At 42.5% G+C, this 19009-nt stretch overlaps 1 protein-coding gene across 1 annotated transcript; it reads right to left on the minus strand.

Annotated features, from left to right (window-relative positions):
* Window positions 1-5563: 5563 nt before the first annotated feature.
* On the minus strand, window positions 5564-8309 carry LOC110928750. Its single transcript, XM_022171782.2, has 5 exons — window positions 7824-8309; window positions 6419-7039; window positions 6274-6332; window positions 6107-6178; window positions 5564-6032 (listed from the first exon to the last, which is right to left on the minus strand). Exons 1-5 carry the CDS (start codon window positions 8154-8156, stop codon window positions 5729-5731), a joined length of 1389 nt encoding a protein of 462 aa, XP_022027474.1. The 5' UTR covers window positions 8157-8309; the 3' UTR covers window positions 5564-5728.
* Between the last annotated feature and the right edge of the window lie 10700 nt (window positions 8310-19009).

Genomic DNA, 19009 nt, shown 5'->3' on the forward strand with positions numbered 1-19009 from the left:
CATATTGATTCACATTATAAATGTGAAACATGCGTTGAATCCAAACTTACAAGATCATCATCAAAATCGGTTGAACGAATAACCGAACCCCTTGATTTAATTCACACCGATATTTGTGATTTAAAAGTGGTACCCACAAGAGGTGGAAATAAGTACTTCATCACGTTTATTGACGATAGTACTAAATATTGCTATGTATATTTACTAAAAAGTAAAGATGAAGCAATAAGTAAATTTATCTTGTATAAAAATGAAGTTGAGAATCAACTTCAAAAGAAGATAAAAGCTTTGCGAAGCGACCGAGGAGGCGAATATGTTGCACCTTTTGCCGATTTATGCGCAAAAAGTGGCAGTGTACATGAGTGTACACCTCCTTATTCTCCACAATCAAATGGCGTGGCGGAACGAAAGAACCGTACATTGAAAGAAATGATGAGCGCCATGTTGATAAGTTCTGGGGTGAGGCAGGAAATGTGGGGGGAAGCCATTCTCTCGGCTAATTATCTTTTGAATAAGATACCACTGAAAAAGAGAGACGAAACTCCATATGAGTTATGGAAAAGGAAGAAGCCTTCATACAAATACTTGAAAGTGTGGGGGTGCCTAGCAAAGGTGATTGTACCACCTCCTAAGGCTCTTAGGATAGGACCCAAAACTGATGATTGCATATTTATTGGGTATGCGCATCAAAGTAGTGCACATCGATTTCTTGTACATGAGTCCAAGAATCCTGATGTACACATCAACACTATCATGGAGGTGAATCCTAACGTTGTGTCTTACTTTGAAAATGTGTTTCCTTTGAGAAGACAAACACATGCAACGTCATCAACACCTAATTTTGAAGTAGGTGAAAGCTCATCTACACCAGTTGATGAGGTAGTTCATGATAAGACACATGAATGACCTGAGGTTGAAGAAAGTGATCGTAGGCGAAGTAAAAGGCCAAGGGTTGAAAAATCCTTCGGTCCAGACTTCATTAGCTATATGGTTGAGGGCGAGCCCAATACATATCGCGAAGCGGTTTCCTCTTCAGAAGGACCTCAATGGAAAGAAGCAATAAGGAATGAAATTGATTCTATATTGCAAAATCATACTTGGGAGTTAGTAGATCTTCCACCTGGTTGCAAACCACTTGGATATCGTTGGATATTCAAAAGGAAGATGAAAACTGATGGAAGTATTGATAAGTACAAGGCTAGGTTGGTGACTAAAGGATTTAGACAAAAGGAAGGTCTAGATTACTTTGATACCTACTCACCTGTGACGTGCATAACCTCGATTAGATTGGTTCTTGCTATAGCGGCTTTAAGAAATTTGGAAGTTCACCAAATAGACGTTAAAACCGCATTTCTAAATGGCGATTTAGAAGAAGAGATTTACATGGAGCAACCTGAAGGTTTCTCTGCCCCAGGTCAAGAGGGTAAAGTATGTAAACTCGTCAAGTCTTTGTATGGCTTGAAGCAAGCACCAAAACAATGGCACCAAAAGTTTGATCATGTCATGATTGACAATGGTTTCAAAATAAATGAGTGTGACAAATGTGTTTATTTCAAAGACACAAATGAAGGTTATGTGATCTTATGCCTTTATGTAGACGATATGCTTATCATTGGGAGTAATGATAAAATTATCAAAGCTACTAAAAGCATGTTGAAAGCGAGATTTGATATGAAAGACATGGGTTTAGCGGATGTGATTCTTGGAGTAAAGATCATAAGAACCCAAGATGGTCTTGTGTTAAGTCAATCTCACTATGTGGATAAAATTCTTGAAAAATTCAACTCGGAAGATACGAGTGTAGCTCGAACTCCAGTTGATACCTCCCAACATCTCAAGAAAAATAAAGGAGATGGAGTTGCTCAGTTAGAGTATTCAAGAATTATTGGCAGTCTAATGTATCTAATGACATGTACTAGACCCGACTGTGCTTACGCGGTGAGTAGGCTAAGTAGATACACCAGCAATCCATGCGCGGATCATTGGAAAGATATCACGAGGGTGCTTAGATACATAAGATACACAAGAGATTATGGACTGCATTATACCCGATAACCAGCAGTGATCGAAGGATACACTGATGCAAACTGAAATTAGTATTTAAAATTGAAAAAAAAATCAACAAGTGGTTACGTGTTTACACTTGGAGGAGCTGCTATTGCTTGGAAGTCTTCTAAGCAAACAGTCATAGCAAGATCTACAATGGAATCCGAATTTATCGCCTTGGATAAGTCAGGCGAGGAGGCGGAATGGCTACGTCAATTCGTGGAATATATTCCAAGATGGCCAAAGCCTTTGCCAGCCATATGTGTACATTGTGATAGCTAATCAGCGATTGGTAGAGCTCAAAGCTTGATGTACAATGGCAGATCAAGGCATATGCGACGTAGACATAACACGGTATGACAACTACTCACAACGGGTGTTATCACAATTGATTATGTGAGATCAAAGGATAACATTGTAGACCCGTTTACAAAAGGCTTAAGCAGAGAGTTAGTAGAAACGTCGTCAAGAGGAATGGGACTAAAGCCCGTGGTAAATGGGAATATGAGGGAAACCTAACTTAGTTGACTAGAGATCCCAAGATCTAAGTTCAATAGGACAACTTAATCATATTACCAAAACGGAGTCACTGTGGGGGAGTACCCCAAACTAAATAAAAGGGAGTTATATATACTTCCTAGCCCATTCCAATCAGTGACATTGAAGTGAGGCTAAGCATATTAAGGTTAATGATTTCGGTAAATCAAATTAACTATGATGCTTTTAATGATTCAGAGGAATCACCTATGTTAGAGAGAAGTGGGGTCGCTTCGAATGGATTTGTGGGGTGCGCAAATCCTAGAGCTCTCGCAGAACCAGGATAGTGTTCCAGGACCATAATAGGACACGACAATGAGGGGTTGGCCAGACCAGGGAGAGTATCGTGTGAAGTGTATTGTCGTTTACACTAATGGGGGTATGTTCAAGGACATCGCGTCTACACACCACTAGTAAGCTAAGTATGCCTCACAAAAGAAGTTTCAAAGGTAACCACCTACCTATCTTGCAATACTCAACTGTCGAAGTTTATCGTTGAAAAATGTAAGGAAAAGATCGATTTCCATACATGTGGGGGATAAAATTATTGGAAATTTGATGAAAATAGCATTTTTCATGTGGGGGATTCTTGGAAAAATATGTGAAAATAGCATTTTTCACAAATATAGGAAAATGATTTTTTCCTATTTTGGACTAGAAATAAATATAATAAAATGAGCGGGTTTTATATATTTATTTGTGGGTTTGTGTTCTATGTTGGAAGAGCTTTGCAACGAACTAAACCACGTCCAAAACGGAGCTAAGATGAATGAGATACCGATGCTCAAAGTTGGGTGTTTGAAACATTGAATGCTGAAACAAAAGGGAAAGTAGCACCTTATCCCACATCGGAGGAAAGATGGAACTTAAATGGGTATTTAAGTGGGAACTCTCCATCCTTGTTGTTTCATGGAAGCACACACTAAGTGTCCTCGCGAAGGGTGCAGAGCACCCTAACTCGCACTCGCAAACGCTCGCGCGCGCGTGGCGTGGGCGATGTGGCGCTTTGATGGCGCACTTTGCACTTCGCGTCGCCGCGATCCGCCTTTGTATTTTTGACCACGTGCGCGTGGTGGATCACAGAGGCTGCAAGGACCAAGTGGTGAAGTGGGGTGCAGGTTAGAGGTGCGTGACGTGGCAGTCCGCGCGCGAGTACAAGTGGCACGAAGGCGCGCGGTTGCGCATGGTGCATGGGCCCTGATGTGACGTGCGCGGCGCACCAGAGTGAGCCAAAACGGCGCGACTGTGTGGCGTGCTCGTATAGGCTCACAGGTGACGTGGCACACGCGCGCATGCACCTGAGTCAGTGTGGCGCACGCGCGCATGGCAGTGAGCCAGATGGACGCAGCGCGCATGAGCGTGCAGACCTGCGCGCGCAAGAACGCACGCGCACTAGTGTGTCACACGCGCGCGCGTAGAAACTTCCAGAATTGAATGACAGTGCAGTTACAGTTCAACTTCGAAACTGACGAGTTAATAGTCTTTGACTGACAATTAAATGACGTATTAAATTGCATTGAAGATGTTTAATGGAATTTAAACCTCTCCTTTAATTCCTTTTTGACAGTTTCGAATTTGGAGCTGTATAAATACAACTCTTGGTCACTGCAGAAGAGACACCACGAAAACCAGCAACACAACAGCAATTCAACATTTCTCTCTACAGAATTCGGATCTTCTTCCTACAAAGTTCAAGGTAGCCTTCGGGTTGTAGGTCATCTCCGGCAGTACTTCTGCTCCGGCTGTTGTACCCTGGGAAACAAAACGAGTACTCCTGGGAGACTCGGAATTTGTTTTAAGGGAAGCGTGTGAACACGTGCCTCAGCCACTCTTCATCTACACCTTTCTTGTATTTTGATTTATTTCAGTTGTATTCGTACTAGTAATTTTTAGCTTTCTTATTTCTGTATTGTAATCGATTTAATAAAATTTGTTTTATTTTATTTAATTACGCGAACGGTTCCTACACGAACGAACCGACATCCACGATATTTCCAGACATGCATGTTTCAAGTCCCCTATGCTTTAACGTCCTTAAACACCTGAAAATGGATTAACAGATGTTAAAAACGTCGAAAAGAAGTTTAAATAGGTGCAGGGGCCATTTATGTCATTTATGAAAATTTGGCTGCTGTGGTCGCGCCACGCGACAGCCCAGGATGTTCCTGGTCGCGAGACGCGAGGGTGTGAACTGGGCAGAAGCTTCCTTGTGATATTATATAAAACAGACGATTACAATCAATTAACATCAATAAATATTTAGCTTTGTGACTTCTACTTTCATCTATTTTTTCTTCATTTACAATAAGTTTTGTGGATATCACTGAATTTGCTCCTTCAAAATCAGAGGAAGTTGACAACATCTTTACATTGTCCTCTTTCATGATAATAAAGTTCTTTTGATAGATACTTGATTTTTTAAACATGTCATCACGATATATTTGTCTTCTTCGATCATATATGCTATGATAGTTAAATGTCATTTTAGTCCTTGTGGTTTGGGCAATTTTGCCAGTGTAGTCCAAATGTTTGAAATGTTATCATTTTAGTTCAAATAGTTTCAAACGTTGTCATTTTAGTCCAACTGGGTTAACTCCATCCCTTTATTCTGTTAACTAGAAGGGCATTTCGGTCATTTTATATGTAATTTTGTTAACTAGAAGGGCAATTCGGCCATATAAAATGATCGAATTACCCTTCTAGCTAATAGAAAAAATGGACGGAGTTAACTCAGTGGACTAAAATGAAAACACTTGAAAGTATTTGGACTAAAATGGTAACGTTTCAAACCTTTGGACTAAACTGGCAAAATGACCCAAACCACATGAACTAAAATCTATTGAAGAGGAGATGAAGTGATTTCTTTGAGCGTCAACGACGAGTTTACTGTTTATGATCACAATGATCCAAAATACGCAACTCCTAATGCTTCACGACGTTTTCGGTACTCAAATTCATAAGTAAACCGGTATACAAAATGTTAACTAACAAATTTCAAGTTTATTTCCAGAGAAATACTGAAAATCTAGACATAATTCAACAATACATATATAGATAAAAAACTAGTTCTTAAAACCCTCACATAAACCACTTAACAACATCAACAAAAGAACATATAACACAAGAGCCAACTTCACATCTTGGCCTAGTAATCAAAGAAAGGGTTGTTCTTAAACAACCTATCTGAACTGTTTCTAACTTTAGAAACCCGAACGCTTCGATCCTCTTTCTGGGATCCAGATGTAACCTGAGCCTGATCAGCAAAAAGATTCGGATGACAGTTTTCATCATCCTCAATATCATCAAAAGTTGTCCATTTTTCCTCAGCAATTTTCAGCTCTTTCTTCTTCATCGCAGAATTCGACATGTTCTTGATCTCGTTAACGTGATCCTTAAACTCTTTTCTCACCACTTCCAACACAGTTTCTCCATACTGATCACACCATTTCCTGAAATACTCATCAAAATAAGAAAGTATCTAAAAAATATTTTTAATTTTTTTTTTTTTTTGACATTTTCTTACTTGGGGAAGAACTTTTTAAGGTCAGCTTTGTCTATCGGAAGCCGAGTTGAAATCACTTCGATTTGATCATCCCTAAAAGTTTTGCAAATATCAGTACGTAAATAAAATACGTTAGATCAAGAAAGTGAATCGAGATCAAGATCAAGAACAAGAACAAGAACGCTTACGATAACTGAAGTTCTGATTTGGTTTTCATTAGCTCCTGCTTAATTTTATCAGCTAAAACCTGCGAAAAACATACGCATAACCGCATAAGCACAAGAAAACTCGTAATTTAGATCAAATCAAACAAAAATGTTTAACTTAAATCACCTTATCAACAAAGAAATCAGAGGATGAACCATCTGTATGCAGTTTTCTCTTGATTTTAGAATCTGTCCCCTCGCGTATGCTATAAGCTTCGTTAACCGAATCATTTAACGACAATGGAACCGTATCTTTCTCTAAATCATCACTCTTTTTCCATTTCATAAACCCGTCAAGCGCCTTAAACGGTTTCCTTTTTGACTTTTTCGCTGACTCCTCAATCACGACACTTTCTTGCATTAAAATCGTTGGTTTTTCGTCTTCTTTTTCTTTTAATTCGCAGTTCCAAAACGGGTTCTCTTGAGATATTGCAAGATTTTGAATACCCATATCGGAAACATTCTTGTCTTTTCCGTTTTTGTTTGATGATGATGATGATAGACCGAAAACTGATGCAACTCCTTTGACTTGTTTGATGGTTGACTTTTGTTGCTTTGACTTGTTTTTTGCACCTGAATCGTTTAGATCGATTACTGACCATTCGTCGTTTTGGTTCTTTTGTTGAGGTCCAGCAAGAACTATATCTTTTGGGTCAATTTTGACTCCTTGAGCTGTTAGTCTTTGCAACAATGGAGTCTTTGATGTATGATACTCTTCTTCTGATATGCAGTTTGCATACAATAACTCCTGTAACCAAAATGAAAAAAAAAATAAAAAAAAAACCCAAATGACAATTAGTTTGAATCATGAATTAATTTACATGTTTATTTATGTCTTTAATTTTATTTTTATTTTACAGTTTGTTATTCAAAATTTTGGCAATAATTGAGAATTTTTATCATGAGAGTATCAGTATCATTTTCTTTGAGAATTCCGTCTGTTTATATTTTATGCTTCCATAGTTTGTAAATTCGAAAATTCTCAATAAAAAAAATAATTAATATATTAGATCAAGAAATTGTAAATTTCCCAAAATTATTTTAAGAATTCTCTATAAATCTTGATATTATTACTATCATCCACCAAGAAGTTGCAATTTTCATCATGAGAGTATCATTTTATTTGAGAATTTTGTCTGTTTATATTTTGTGCTTCCATTGTTTTTAAATTCGAAAATTCTCAATAAAAAGAAATAATTAAGTTTTTTAGATCAAGAAATTGTGAATTCCCCAAAAGCATTTTAAGAATTCTCTATACATCTTGATATTATTACTATAAGAAGTTCAAATTTCCACAAAAATTAAAGAAATAATTATTTTTTAAAGATCAAGAGAAATCTTGATCCTATTACCATAATCCACCAAAAAGTCACAATTTCCCCAAAATCAAAAAAGAAATCAACTTAAAAAAAAAAAAAAAAAAAAAAAAATCATAGAAGCCCAGATCACAGTTAATTCAAATCTTAAGATTATCACAAGAATTATATCTTATAAATATTAAAAAAAAAAGTGCATAAAAAGCAAGATCTAACCTGCAAGAAAATCAACTTATCCCTCAAAATCACCGGCTGCTCATGATCATACGGCGAAGAAACAAGCGTATCAAGAAGATGCGCCCGAAACGCTGAAACCTCCCCCTCAGCCAAAATCCCCTCTTTAAACAACCCCATCAAATTTAAAATCTGATGGAAAGACTCCTGCTGCCACTTTAAATTATCGGACTGTTGCTTCCACAGGCGCTGCTCAGCGGCTGCGATAGCGGGCAAGCGACGCTTCTTGAAGGAGAAGGGAAGGATGTTTTTGCAGATGGAGGTTATTGAGTCTTGGAGAGATGAGTAGTATGTGGGTGTGTATGTGTAGACCATTTTTCTATTTTTTTTTTTTTTGGTTTGTTGAAGATTGTTTGTGGGATTTGAAGTGTATATGAATGAAGATGGAGTGATGGGGGGTTTTGGGATTGATGAGTGATGATGAAAGAATGGGGGGTTTGTTGTTGTAAAATGATGGGGTTTCTTGAACGGTCATGAAGAGAACTAGCCGTTGTGGGTTTAAAGTTTGAAATGTGAAAGCGGGGGTGAGACGACGTCGTTTGCATTTTAATCATTGGTCCGGATTTATTTTTATTGGGCTTTGGAAGTTGGGTATAATTTATTTACCATATTGGGCCAGTTTAAAGTGATAGTATTGAGATTTATGTGAATTACATTAGATTCGTCCTTTTTTAGGTGATGTTTATTTTTTAAGAGGTAATTTGCCCTGATGATTACAATGAAATTAGTATTTACATGTAAAAAAAAAAAAGAGGTAAAATGTTCTGCAGATATAAAAAAATGGACTAAACCTCTATTGTGTGCAAGAAAAAAACTAGTTCGGATAAGTTTTACATCAATCGACTCGTATACTTGTTCTTATCAAAAGCCCTAAAACATCGGTTTGTAATTCGGATAAAAACTTAACTCCGTTAAACTATTTTAACGGCGGACTATTTTACAAAAAAATTGGTCAGTTCGGATTATTATCGGCCAATAACTGACTTGTGATTATTATCGGCCAAATTGAGTTAAGTGGGATTATTTATTTCCAATTTGCCTTAAAATTAAGACGACAACCATAATATAACAATCAAAAATAGAACCATTAATATTAATAATCGGTTAGATGTATCGAATAAACAGGCAACTTAAAAATATCGTTTTCCAACAAAAAAAAATTGTAAGGAAAGTGATTTTTCTATTTCTTAAAATTATTATACTTATGACCAATCCTGCACATAAATATTCTATTATTATATTTGTCCTTCTTTATTGTGTATACTTAAATAACCAAGGGTAAATTACATTTTTCGTTATTTATTTTTGTAGCGAGTTGCAATGGATAGCCTTTAACTTCAATAATTACAGTCACAATCCTTTATTTGGAAAATACATTACACCTTTCATCCTTTAACACTAACTAGATTAAAATTTTGAGTTAAGTCTGGTCATGTGACTTGCATTAGAGGGTAGATCGGTAATTTTACTCATTTGTTTAAAAATATAATAATTATATATATCACATAAAACCTGAATGTTTCTCTCTGTTATCTCTCCCCCTCTCCTCTCATTCTCTCTCTTCAACCATCACCATAACCACTGAATCCAACCCACCACCACCGTATCCCAGCCACCACCACCACCACCGAATCCAGGTCGTCCACCACCACCGGATCGACCATTTTAACGGACCCGGTCCACTTATATTGACTTACATCCGGTACACGTGGGTTTGGAATTGGGTATCCATAAACACAAATCCGGTGTGAATTGTAGGTTTAAGAGATGAACGAGAAGAACACGACACCAATCAACGGTGGTGCAGTTGGACCGGAGAGCTACCATACCCAATAGTCTAATTTCAAATTTCAATAAACCAGCTTTTTATCTTTTTGAAAAGGTTAGAATTAAAATAAAACAAATAAAAAATTCGGTGGTTTCACCACTGGCCCCCAAAATCCTCTTTAACATACCTCCATGTGGTGCCTGCCTCTGCGTCTATATATATATGTCTACACACTTCAAACTTATGTACCGTCACCCTCCTATTGATTTTCTCTGTATAATTGAGGAGAGAGATCCTATCATCTCATACTTTTTTTGGATAAAGGTAATAACTTCATCCTTTAATTCACAATTTATCGTATGATCAGATTTAGATTCAGTTTTACTCATTAGTTTAGTTTCTTCGCCGGAATCGATATCCACCAGATTTGGGGCTAGGGTTTGACGAAATCCCACCAGATCTGCGGCTGTGATGTTATGAGTTTAGAGAGAGGGAGAGAGTGTGTGGCGACAGTGTAGCTCCGATGATGATGGTGGTTGACGAGGTGTGACCCCCATCGGTCAACCCGACCCGGTTACAACCTATTATCTTAATATAAATATAAATGATTATTCTAGAACCTTCCATATCTGCATGGAAGTTACACAACCAAATCTCCAACTTTTCGGGAAGATCATGTAAATCTCTAACTTATCGGAATATATCCTAGGTTAGAGGAAACCCTAATGGAAAACCTATAAATAAAGGTAAACGTATAAGGTATGATCTTCTTGCTCTCATATAACTTTCTCTTCCCAATTTCCTTTTACTTCCACAAACCGAGACTTATTCTCACGCCGGAAGGTGGTTACAGGAATAACCCCATTCCTGTAACGAGTCCTAATGGTGTTTCTGTTTTGCAGCCAGGCGTTCGGGTCACTAATCATTGAAGTCCTAGCTCATAATCACTACATAGGTCAGTGTTTCTTCATTGGCGCCATCCGTGGGACCTATTCAGTGACAGAACCTCATGGCAAGTGATCAGAACGTAGCAGATCAAACGATGACAAACAATAACCTGACGTTGGGGGCGAACCTCGGTGCCACCACACAGCCTTCCCCAGCCGTTACGAGGTCGCTGGACCCAGAGTTCGAGGCAGAAAGACCACCGCCAGGTTTTGACAACATCACCACCGTCTCTTCCCAGACTGTGGTGACGAGTCCGTTTCTTTACATGCCCTCACAACTGCAATCAAGGGAGTTGGGGGGAGCTAGCGGTAATATGTTCACCCCAGCAACAACCACTAACGCACAGGCTTCACGCCTCTCCTCCATCCCTGTTATCACATCGGCGAGCCCCAGCACCATCGCATCACAAACTAGCATGCCTCAATACTATCAACCTCTGATTTCCAACTCGATGCCACCGCTATACTCAGCGGCGCTCACGACGGCATTATCAACACCGCCTCACCACCCGGTCGTCATGCCGGCCGGAATTATGAACGCCCCCGTCACACCAGGAAACCAAGTATACCTCCCGGGGTATTGTTATGCACCCCCTTATGGGTATTTACCCTCGTACGGGGGTTCAGCGTATCCGCTCCAGGGAACAGCGCAGGGTAGCACTCAATCGCCATACGCGGCTTACATGTCGCCTTGGTGGAATGTCCCAACGCCACAACCAGTTTATACCCAGACTCCGCCTACGGCTGAGCCTGTGTACGACAGGAGAAACACGGTTAGACCCCGGGTGTCCCCAATAGGAAACACTAACCCTATAGTGGGAGCTGCCCCGGGTATGGACGCCCCACCAACACAGCCTATAAATGTGGAAGAAGATGAACTTACCAGACCGTACAAGCCGATAGACGCAACGTTCCGGTCCAAATTCGCTCGAAGGATCGCTGAGGCTCCTATCAAGGAAAAACCCAAGATGCCCCAAACGGTTGGCAAGTATGATGGTCTCGCCGACCCGGATGATCATCTAAACTTATTCAAGAGCGCCGGCGAAGTGGCCTGTTGGTCCATGCCCTTATGGTGCAAAATGTTCGTACAAACGCTAGTGGGCGCGGCCCGAGTTTGGTGGGACAGCCTGCCCACAGGTGAAATAGACAGCTTTGAAGACTTAGAATCAAAGTTTATCTTAGAGTTTAGCCAGCAGCGCAGACACACGAAAGATAGAAACGAGCTCCTCCACATCCGTCGGCGAGATAATGAGACGGTAGAAAACTTTATCATCAGATTTAACAAGGAAAGCCTGGCGATCCCGGGCGTGACGAATGATCTGGCATGTGGAGCTTTCCTCCAGGGGGTCAATGATGACGAGTTACTGAGAACGCTACATGGAAGGGATGGTGTACCCCCAACAATTGATGAAATACTTCGAATAGCCAAAGTATACGTCATACAAGAGAAGGCGGTAGCAGCTAGCCACGCAGCCAATAGGAAGAAAGAAGCCCTAAAGAACCAGGAGGAGGAAAAAGATCACCGGGGATCTAAAAGCAAAAGTAGGGGAGACCGATACCAGAGAAACGACAAAGACGCGCGGTATGACAGACACCGAAACTCCTATTCAAGGAATGAGCCGTCGAAACCTCGATCCAAATACCCCAACTTAAGCAAGACACCGGCTGAAATTTTAGCCTCAGAAAACCTCAGACTTAACCCACCAAAACCATTGAAAGATAACCCTAACAAGGATACGAGTAAATACTGTGAGTACCACAAAGGGAGCGGGCATGACACCAACGATTGTTTTCAGCTTAAGAAACAGATCGAATATTTTGTAAAGTCGGGCAAATTGGCACACCTAGTACGAGACATCAAGCAAGGCCCGCCTGTCGTCAAAGAAGAAAATGACAAGGCGGCAGGCAAGAGGCCGCGTGAATTGAACATGGTACACGCGGATATGGGAAGGGGGCAAAACGGAGTTTCTCCACGCTCGAACCTTGGATGTTGGCAACAATGACCATAGAACCTCGAATGGAGGACTTGCACCTCACTACAGATGCCCTGATCATATCCGCGGCAGTAGGAGACTACCGCATGAGGCGAATCCTGGTCGACAACGGGAGCTCGGAAGACATTATCTATGAACATTGCTTCAACAGAATGCAACCAGAAGACAGAAAGTTGCTTGAATCAGTACACGCCCCCATCAAAGGGTTCACAGGGGAAAAGGTTGACCCTATCGGTCAAATCACTTTCCCGGTAACTTTCGGGCAGTCACCTAAAGAAAGAACCATACTCCTGACCTTCCTTGTGGTTCGCGCTGAGTCGTACCACAACGTGATAATCGGAAGATTCACCTTGGGAAAATTGGATGCCATAGTCTCCACGACAAGAGGTTTCATGAAGTTTCCTACACCGCGAGGTATCGCTACGGTGTTTCGTGACAAGATTGGAGAAGTACTGAGTACCAAAAGATACCGCCAAGGGCCCACCGGAGCCACGGGCCCAGAGAGATGGGTACTAAGCACACGCCATCCGGACCAGATGGTCACAATCGGGGACACTTTGTCTCCAGAAGTTAGAAACGACCTGAAGCAACTGTTAAAAAGAAATGTGAACATCTTCGCTTTTGAGCATTCTGACATGACAGGAGTCCCCCGTAACAAAGCAGAACACAAGCTCGCCACGCTCCCAGGCGTTAAGCCAGTGGCTCAGGGTAAACGTAGCATGGCCCCGGACCGACGGGCAGCGGTCGTCAAAGAAGTACAAAAATTAGTGGAAGCTGGAATCCTCAGGGAAACGCAATACCACACATGGATATCCAACCCGGTTATGGTAAAAAAGCCAGACGGCACGTGGCGAATGTGTATTGACTTCAAAGATCTAAATAAGGCGTGCCCCAAGGATGCATACCCACTACCCGAGATTGATTTAAAAGTCGATTCCTTAGTACCCTACCGATTCAAATGTTTCCTGGACGCTTACAAAGGGTACCACCAGATCAAGATGTCCAAAGAAGACGAAGAAAAAACAGCGTTTCATACCGATGTGGGCATTTTTTGTTACACAAAAATGCCTTTTGGTTTACGGAACGCCGGAGCTACCTACCAAAGACTCATGGACAAGGTATTCGAGACACAAATCGGACGAAATTTGGAGGTCTATGTCGATGACCTTGTAATCAAAAGCAGGGAAGAAAAGCAAATGTTAGCAGACATCGAAGAAACTTTTCAGCGGCTTAGAGAATATAACATTAAATTAAACCCAAAGAAATGCTCTTTCGGGGTGGAAGAAGGGAAGTTCCTGGGGGTAGTAGTCACCCTAGATGGCTTCAAAGCTAACCCAGAAAAGGTGGCCGCCATAACGCGGATGCCTTCCCCACGAACATTGAAGGAAGCTCAAGCCCTGAATGGGCGGCTGGTGGCAATCAACAGGTTCTTGGCAAGACATGCCGAGAAGTCCCTGCCTTTCATAAAAACGTTGAAAGATTGCCTTAACAAGAAAAACTTCAAGTGGACCAACGAAGCAGAACAAGCTTTGCAAGACATGAAACGCTTCATAGAGGGATTACCCATGCTGACAGCACCAAGACCTAACGAAGTATTAAAGATGTATTTAGCGGCAGCTCATACGGCGGTAAGCGTTGTGCTCATGGTTGAACGAGATGGAAGGCAAACACCGGTATATTACATAAGCCGGGTATTAGCGGGGCCCGAAACACGCTATCCCACGTTAGAAAAACTGGTCTTGGCACTAGTACACGCCACGCGGCGACTGAGAAGATACTTTCAGGCACACCGCGTGCAAATCTTAACCAATTACCCGCTGCAACAAGTCCTACACAAGCCGAAGATTTCTGGCAGACTGGCCAAGTGGGCAATTGGCGCTTTGGATATCGAATATAAAAAATGAACAGCAGTGAAGGGGCAAGTAATTGCTGATTTTCTAGCAGAAATACCTGAAGGGGAAGCCATTCTAGACCCAGTCGTCCAGGACATCCCGGAGTCTAGTACCGCCCGGCAGACCTGGAAACTATACACTGATGGGTCATCTAGTGGAAAGGGATCTGGGGCCGGTTTAATGTTGATAAGCCCAGATGAGATCAGGCTGATGTACGCCTTACGCTTCGATTTCGAATGTTCCAACAATGAAGCGGAGTATGAGGCACTACTAGCAGGTCTGAGAATGGCGAAATCTATGGGAGCGGCAAGGGTGGACGCATACGTTGATTCGCTACTGGTCAACAATCAAGTAAACGAAACGTACGAAGCCAAAGATGAATCAATGGCAAAATACTTGGCGAAAACAAAGGAACTCATGGATTCTTTTGACAACGTCACGCTCAATCATATACATAGAGGCAAGAATCAGATAGCAGATGCTCTCAGTAAACTCGCCAACTCGGGTATGGAAAAGGAAGTCAAAGTCGAAACGCTGCAGACACGCTCAATTGAACCGCGGAATGTTTCTGCCGTTACAGCGGAAGAACCTTGCTGGTACACTCCGGTTCTACGTTTCCTTGAAACAGGGGAGCTACCTCCCGCCAAGGGCGAAGCACAGAAGATACAAACGAAAGCATTGCAATATGAGATCAATAATGGTATCCTATATAGAAAATCTTACCTGGGCCCACTGCTGCGATGTGTCTCTCCAACAGAGGCAAAGTATCTCATTAGCGAAATCCATGCAGGTCTATGCGGCATACACGCTGGACCCCGGGCGGTGGTCGCCAAAATCCATAGCGCGGGATATTATTGGCCTGGGATGCACGAAGACGCTGTAATGGAACTACGGAAATGCCGCAGCTGCCAAAAATTCGCTCCTCAAACAATAAGGCCCAAGAACAGCCTAGTACCGGTGACAGCAGCCTGGCCTTTCCAGAAATGGGCCGTGGATATCGTAGGACCCTTCCCGCCAGCCCCCGGAAAGTTAAAGTACCTAATTGTAGCGGTAGATTACTTCACCAAATGGGTGGAAGCTAAGCCTTTGGCCAAAATAACGGCAGACAACGCCAAAAAATTCCTATGGGAACACATAGTGTGCAGGTTCGGATTACCGCTCTACCTGGTGAGCGATAATGGAACACAGTTTACAGATAGAATTTTCCAGGAATGGTGCACTAATCTTCACATCCAACAAATCTTCACGTCAGTAGCACACCCCCAGGGGAATGGCCAGGTAGAGCGGACAAACAGAAGTTTGCTGGATGACATCAAGAAACGACTAGGCCACGAGGGAAGCTCCTGGGTGGAAGAATTGCCAAATGTCCTCTGGGCACATAGAACAATGCCCAAAACCAGCAACAACGAAACCCCGTTTAGCCTAACCTATGGAGCGGAAGCAATGATACCCGCTGAAGCGGGATTACCGTCACTACGCTGCCTTAACACAGGCGATGACAATGACAGATCTATACGGGAAGGCCTGGACTTATTGGAGGAAAGGCGCGAGGCAGCCGCCATCAGCGAAGCCAAATACAAGAAAGCATTAGAAAAATATTATAACAAGCGAGTGGCCAAACAGAACTTCAAAACAGGAGATTACATTATGCGTGACAACGAAGCAAGCAGGATGGAACCTTCGGGAAAGCTGGGCCCCAACTGGGAAGGCCCTTATGTCGTCCAAGAAGATCTGGGCAAAGGGGCCTATCGCCTATCCCGACTAGACGGCACACCAGTACCACGCAGTTGGAACATCGCCCAGTTAAGGAAATGCTACCTGTAAAACCCTGCTCCTAACAGCAGGAGTTAACTTTTTTTCTCAGTTCACAATTGTAACTCACCCTCAGCGGTGTCTTTTCGTTTTTACTTCAGTTCAAGTTTAATAAAAAAACATTTACTTTTGTTTTTACCATGAGTTACCATCGCACAACGAATGCATCAAACGGTAAAAATACAAACAACACCCTTAAACACGAAATATTTTCATTGACACAAGTTGTAGGGTTAAGAAATACAGCGCTAACGGTGGGTATCTTGGTAATAGATACATAAACCGCCACAAAACAGATAGGCATTTTTACATACACATAACCTATCTCACACAAACCAAGTACTTGTCCCTGTCGTTAAAAGCCAACACATGGGAACCAAAAAACAGAACATGTTCAACACACCTACTGATGGAAATTGGGTGCCATCACCACTGCAGGGGTATGCAGCACCACATCACCATCAACAAATGTAACTGGATCAACGGCAAAGTTGCCAGATGATTCACCATCCACCACCGGAACCACCATTCCCGACCCATCCATCTGTTGCTTCTTGAGGTGACCACCAGAGCGACGTTGGTACGTAATACGGCATCGCCGGTCATGATCCACCGGGATAAGATCTGTCAGAACGTCAACTGACAAAGACGGCATTTCAGGATCCATTGGCTGAGGGCCCTCGACAACAATGCTCTGGCATGCCCGGTTCGCCCGGGCCGGCGCAACATTGGGAAGTGGCCTTCTTCTTCGAAGCATCGACCTTGTCACTGGATTCTGCAACTGGAGTAAGCCATCTGCAGCATCCAGCACTCGGAAGATTTCGGAAAGACGTTGCCTATACCTTTTTCTCTCCATCCTGACTAAGTACCGAATAAGGAAAAGAAGGCAAATTTATAGAGAGGTTAAAAAGACGTGACGATGATGACGTTAGAAGCATTAATAGAAAATAATCATTACACGTCACAGAGCTATATTTTCAAAATATGGCGGTGTCAGAAATCATGGCATTAGCATTAAAATGGCTGTCAAATCAAAACAGACACGGGCACCAAACCCGAGTCAAACAGTGTCATTAGCAAAGCCACAAAGTACATAACAAACAAAACAAAACAAATCTATCATTCTTCTTTAGATTCCTCCATGGGGTCCAGCATCAAACGCAGCGACTCTATACCACCTTCATTCACTTTATCCATCAAATCGCCATAACAGGGCAGCGGCTCGGTGTATGCCGCTTCAAGGGCATTTGACATGTCACTTTGGAGTTTGCTTTTGACAGCGTGGAAGTCTGGAGGTATCTTGTCCAACTGATGACACTCCACATAGCCTTTATACACACCATCATGATGTCCGGATTGATAAGCAGCCGCGGAGAGACGATCGATTAGATTGGTAAAGGGGGATGACTCGCGTAAGTACTCAAACGCTCCCACCAGCCCATTAGTTATCAACCAGTTCCTGTCACCGCGAATAGCCGCCAACTGGCTAGTCGACTCGTCCACCTCGGCGTTAGATTGTGCCAATGCATTTTCAACCTCCTTCAGCTGGGAAGCGGAAGATGTAGCCAGCTTGTTATTCTGGGTTACAAGAACATCACAATGGTTCTGGAGCTCCTTAACCTTTCCCTCTCGCTCCTCTAGCTCCGCCTGAAGTAGCCGGATTTTGGTATGGGAGGCTTCCACTTCGGCGGTCAGGCCTTGGTATCGTTCCTGAACCTGAGACACAAAATCAGTGTCAACACGGAACTTTTCCAATTGTGTCGATAATTCAAGTCTCACCTTTTGGGCCTCCGCTATGGCCTTGTACTCCAACTCTTCCTGTATGTTCTTGGCTTGAGCCAGAACTCGGTCTTTTTCCGCCACATCGCGGACCCACATAATCCTTTCTTCAGCAAGATGGGCAGTAACCCTCTTCAAATCCTCCTCAGCCTTGTTTTTCTCAGACAAAAACCTCGTTTCCTTCAACCCAGCAGTTTGAAGTTGACTCTCTAAGCGATGCTTATCATCCGACAACTCTTGAATAGTAGCCCGCGCTTGGTGGAGTTGGGTGTTATCATGCATCCATCTACGACGAATTTCCATTAGCCTTCGCGGTAGGCTAACAGAATCAGATATCGAAGAATTCATCAGATCTTCATTGTTCAACCCCTCCACGTACGCCGCCTCGGCCGGGGGATACGCCCGCTCAACCCAGTGTTGAATAACAGGGGGGAATAAGCCTTGAAGATTCAGCGATTTTCCATTGCGGCTGATAGCGTTTGTCTTGAGCATTGGGATCCCATCGAACGGTCGGTAAAAATAGGTCATCGATCAGACGGACACCATCATCAGCAATGCCGCTGCTTGACCCCCCAGCCTCACTAGCAGCAGCACCACCAAGGCTAGTCACCTCCTGGGCCATGGATGCGGCGGTAACTTCTTTCTCAGCAACAGAAAAAATACTTATGGGCGAATCAAACAAGGATGTACCAATGCCGCATGTCCGAGGTGAAGGATCAACGGTCACAGCTACAGATAAGGTAGGAGTAGGAAGCGGCATGGCACAGCTAATAGCAGCGGTAGCGGAAGCCTGGGTTTTGGGCTCCGCAGATACGCCAATACTGGCATCAGGCACCGACAATGCCACAGTTGCCACAGGAGTTGATGTAGCAACCCCAGTTGTTACTCCCGAGGTACCTGCACAATCAAACAAAACAATTTAGAAACACGAAGTTTTTAGACCACATCAGCAACCCAGGTCAGCAGGTACGTACTT

Source organism: Helianthus annuus, chromosome 3, assembly GCF_002127325.2.
Source record: "Helianthus annuus cultivar XRQ/B chromosome 3, HanXRQr2.0-SUNRISE, whole genome shotgun sequence".
Classification (NCBI taxonomy): Eukaryota; Viridiplantae; Streptophyta; class Magnoliopsida; order Asterales; family Asteraceae; genus Helianthus; species Helianthus annuus.

Bases quoted from the DNA above. Each gene is read 5' to 3' on its own strand.
- LOC110928750 (XM_022171782.2), bottom strand. From the start codon at position 8,156: ATGGTCTACACATACACACCCACATACTACTCATCTCTCCAAGACTCA. The intron at 6,333-6,418 runs GTGATTTAAGTT...TGTTTTTCGCAG, and splicing joins CTGATTTCTTTGTTGATAAG to GTTTTAGCTGATAAAATTAA. The intron at 6,033-6,106 runs GTAAGAAAATGT...TGAGTATTTCAG, and splicing joins CTTAAAAAGTTCTTCCCCAA to GAAATGGTGTGATCAGTATG.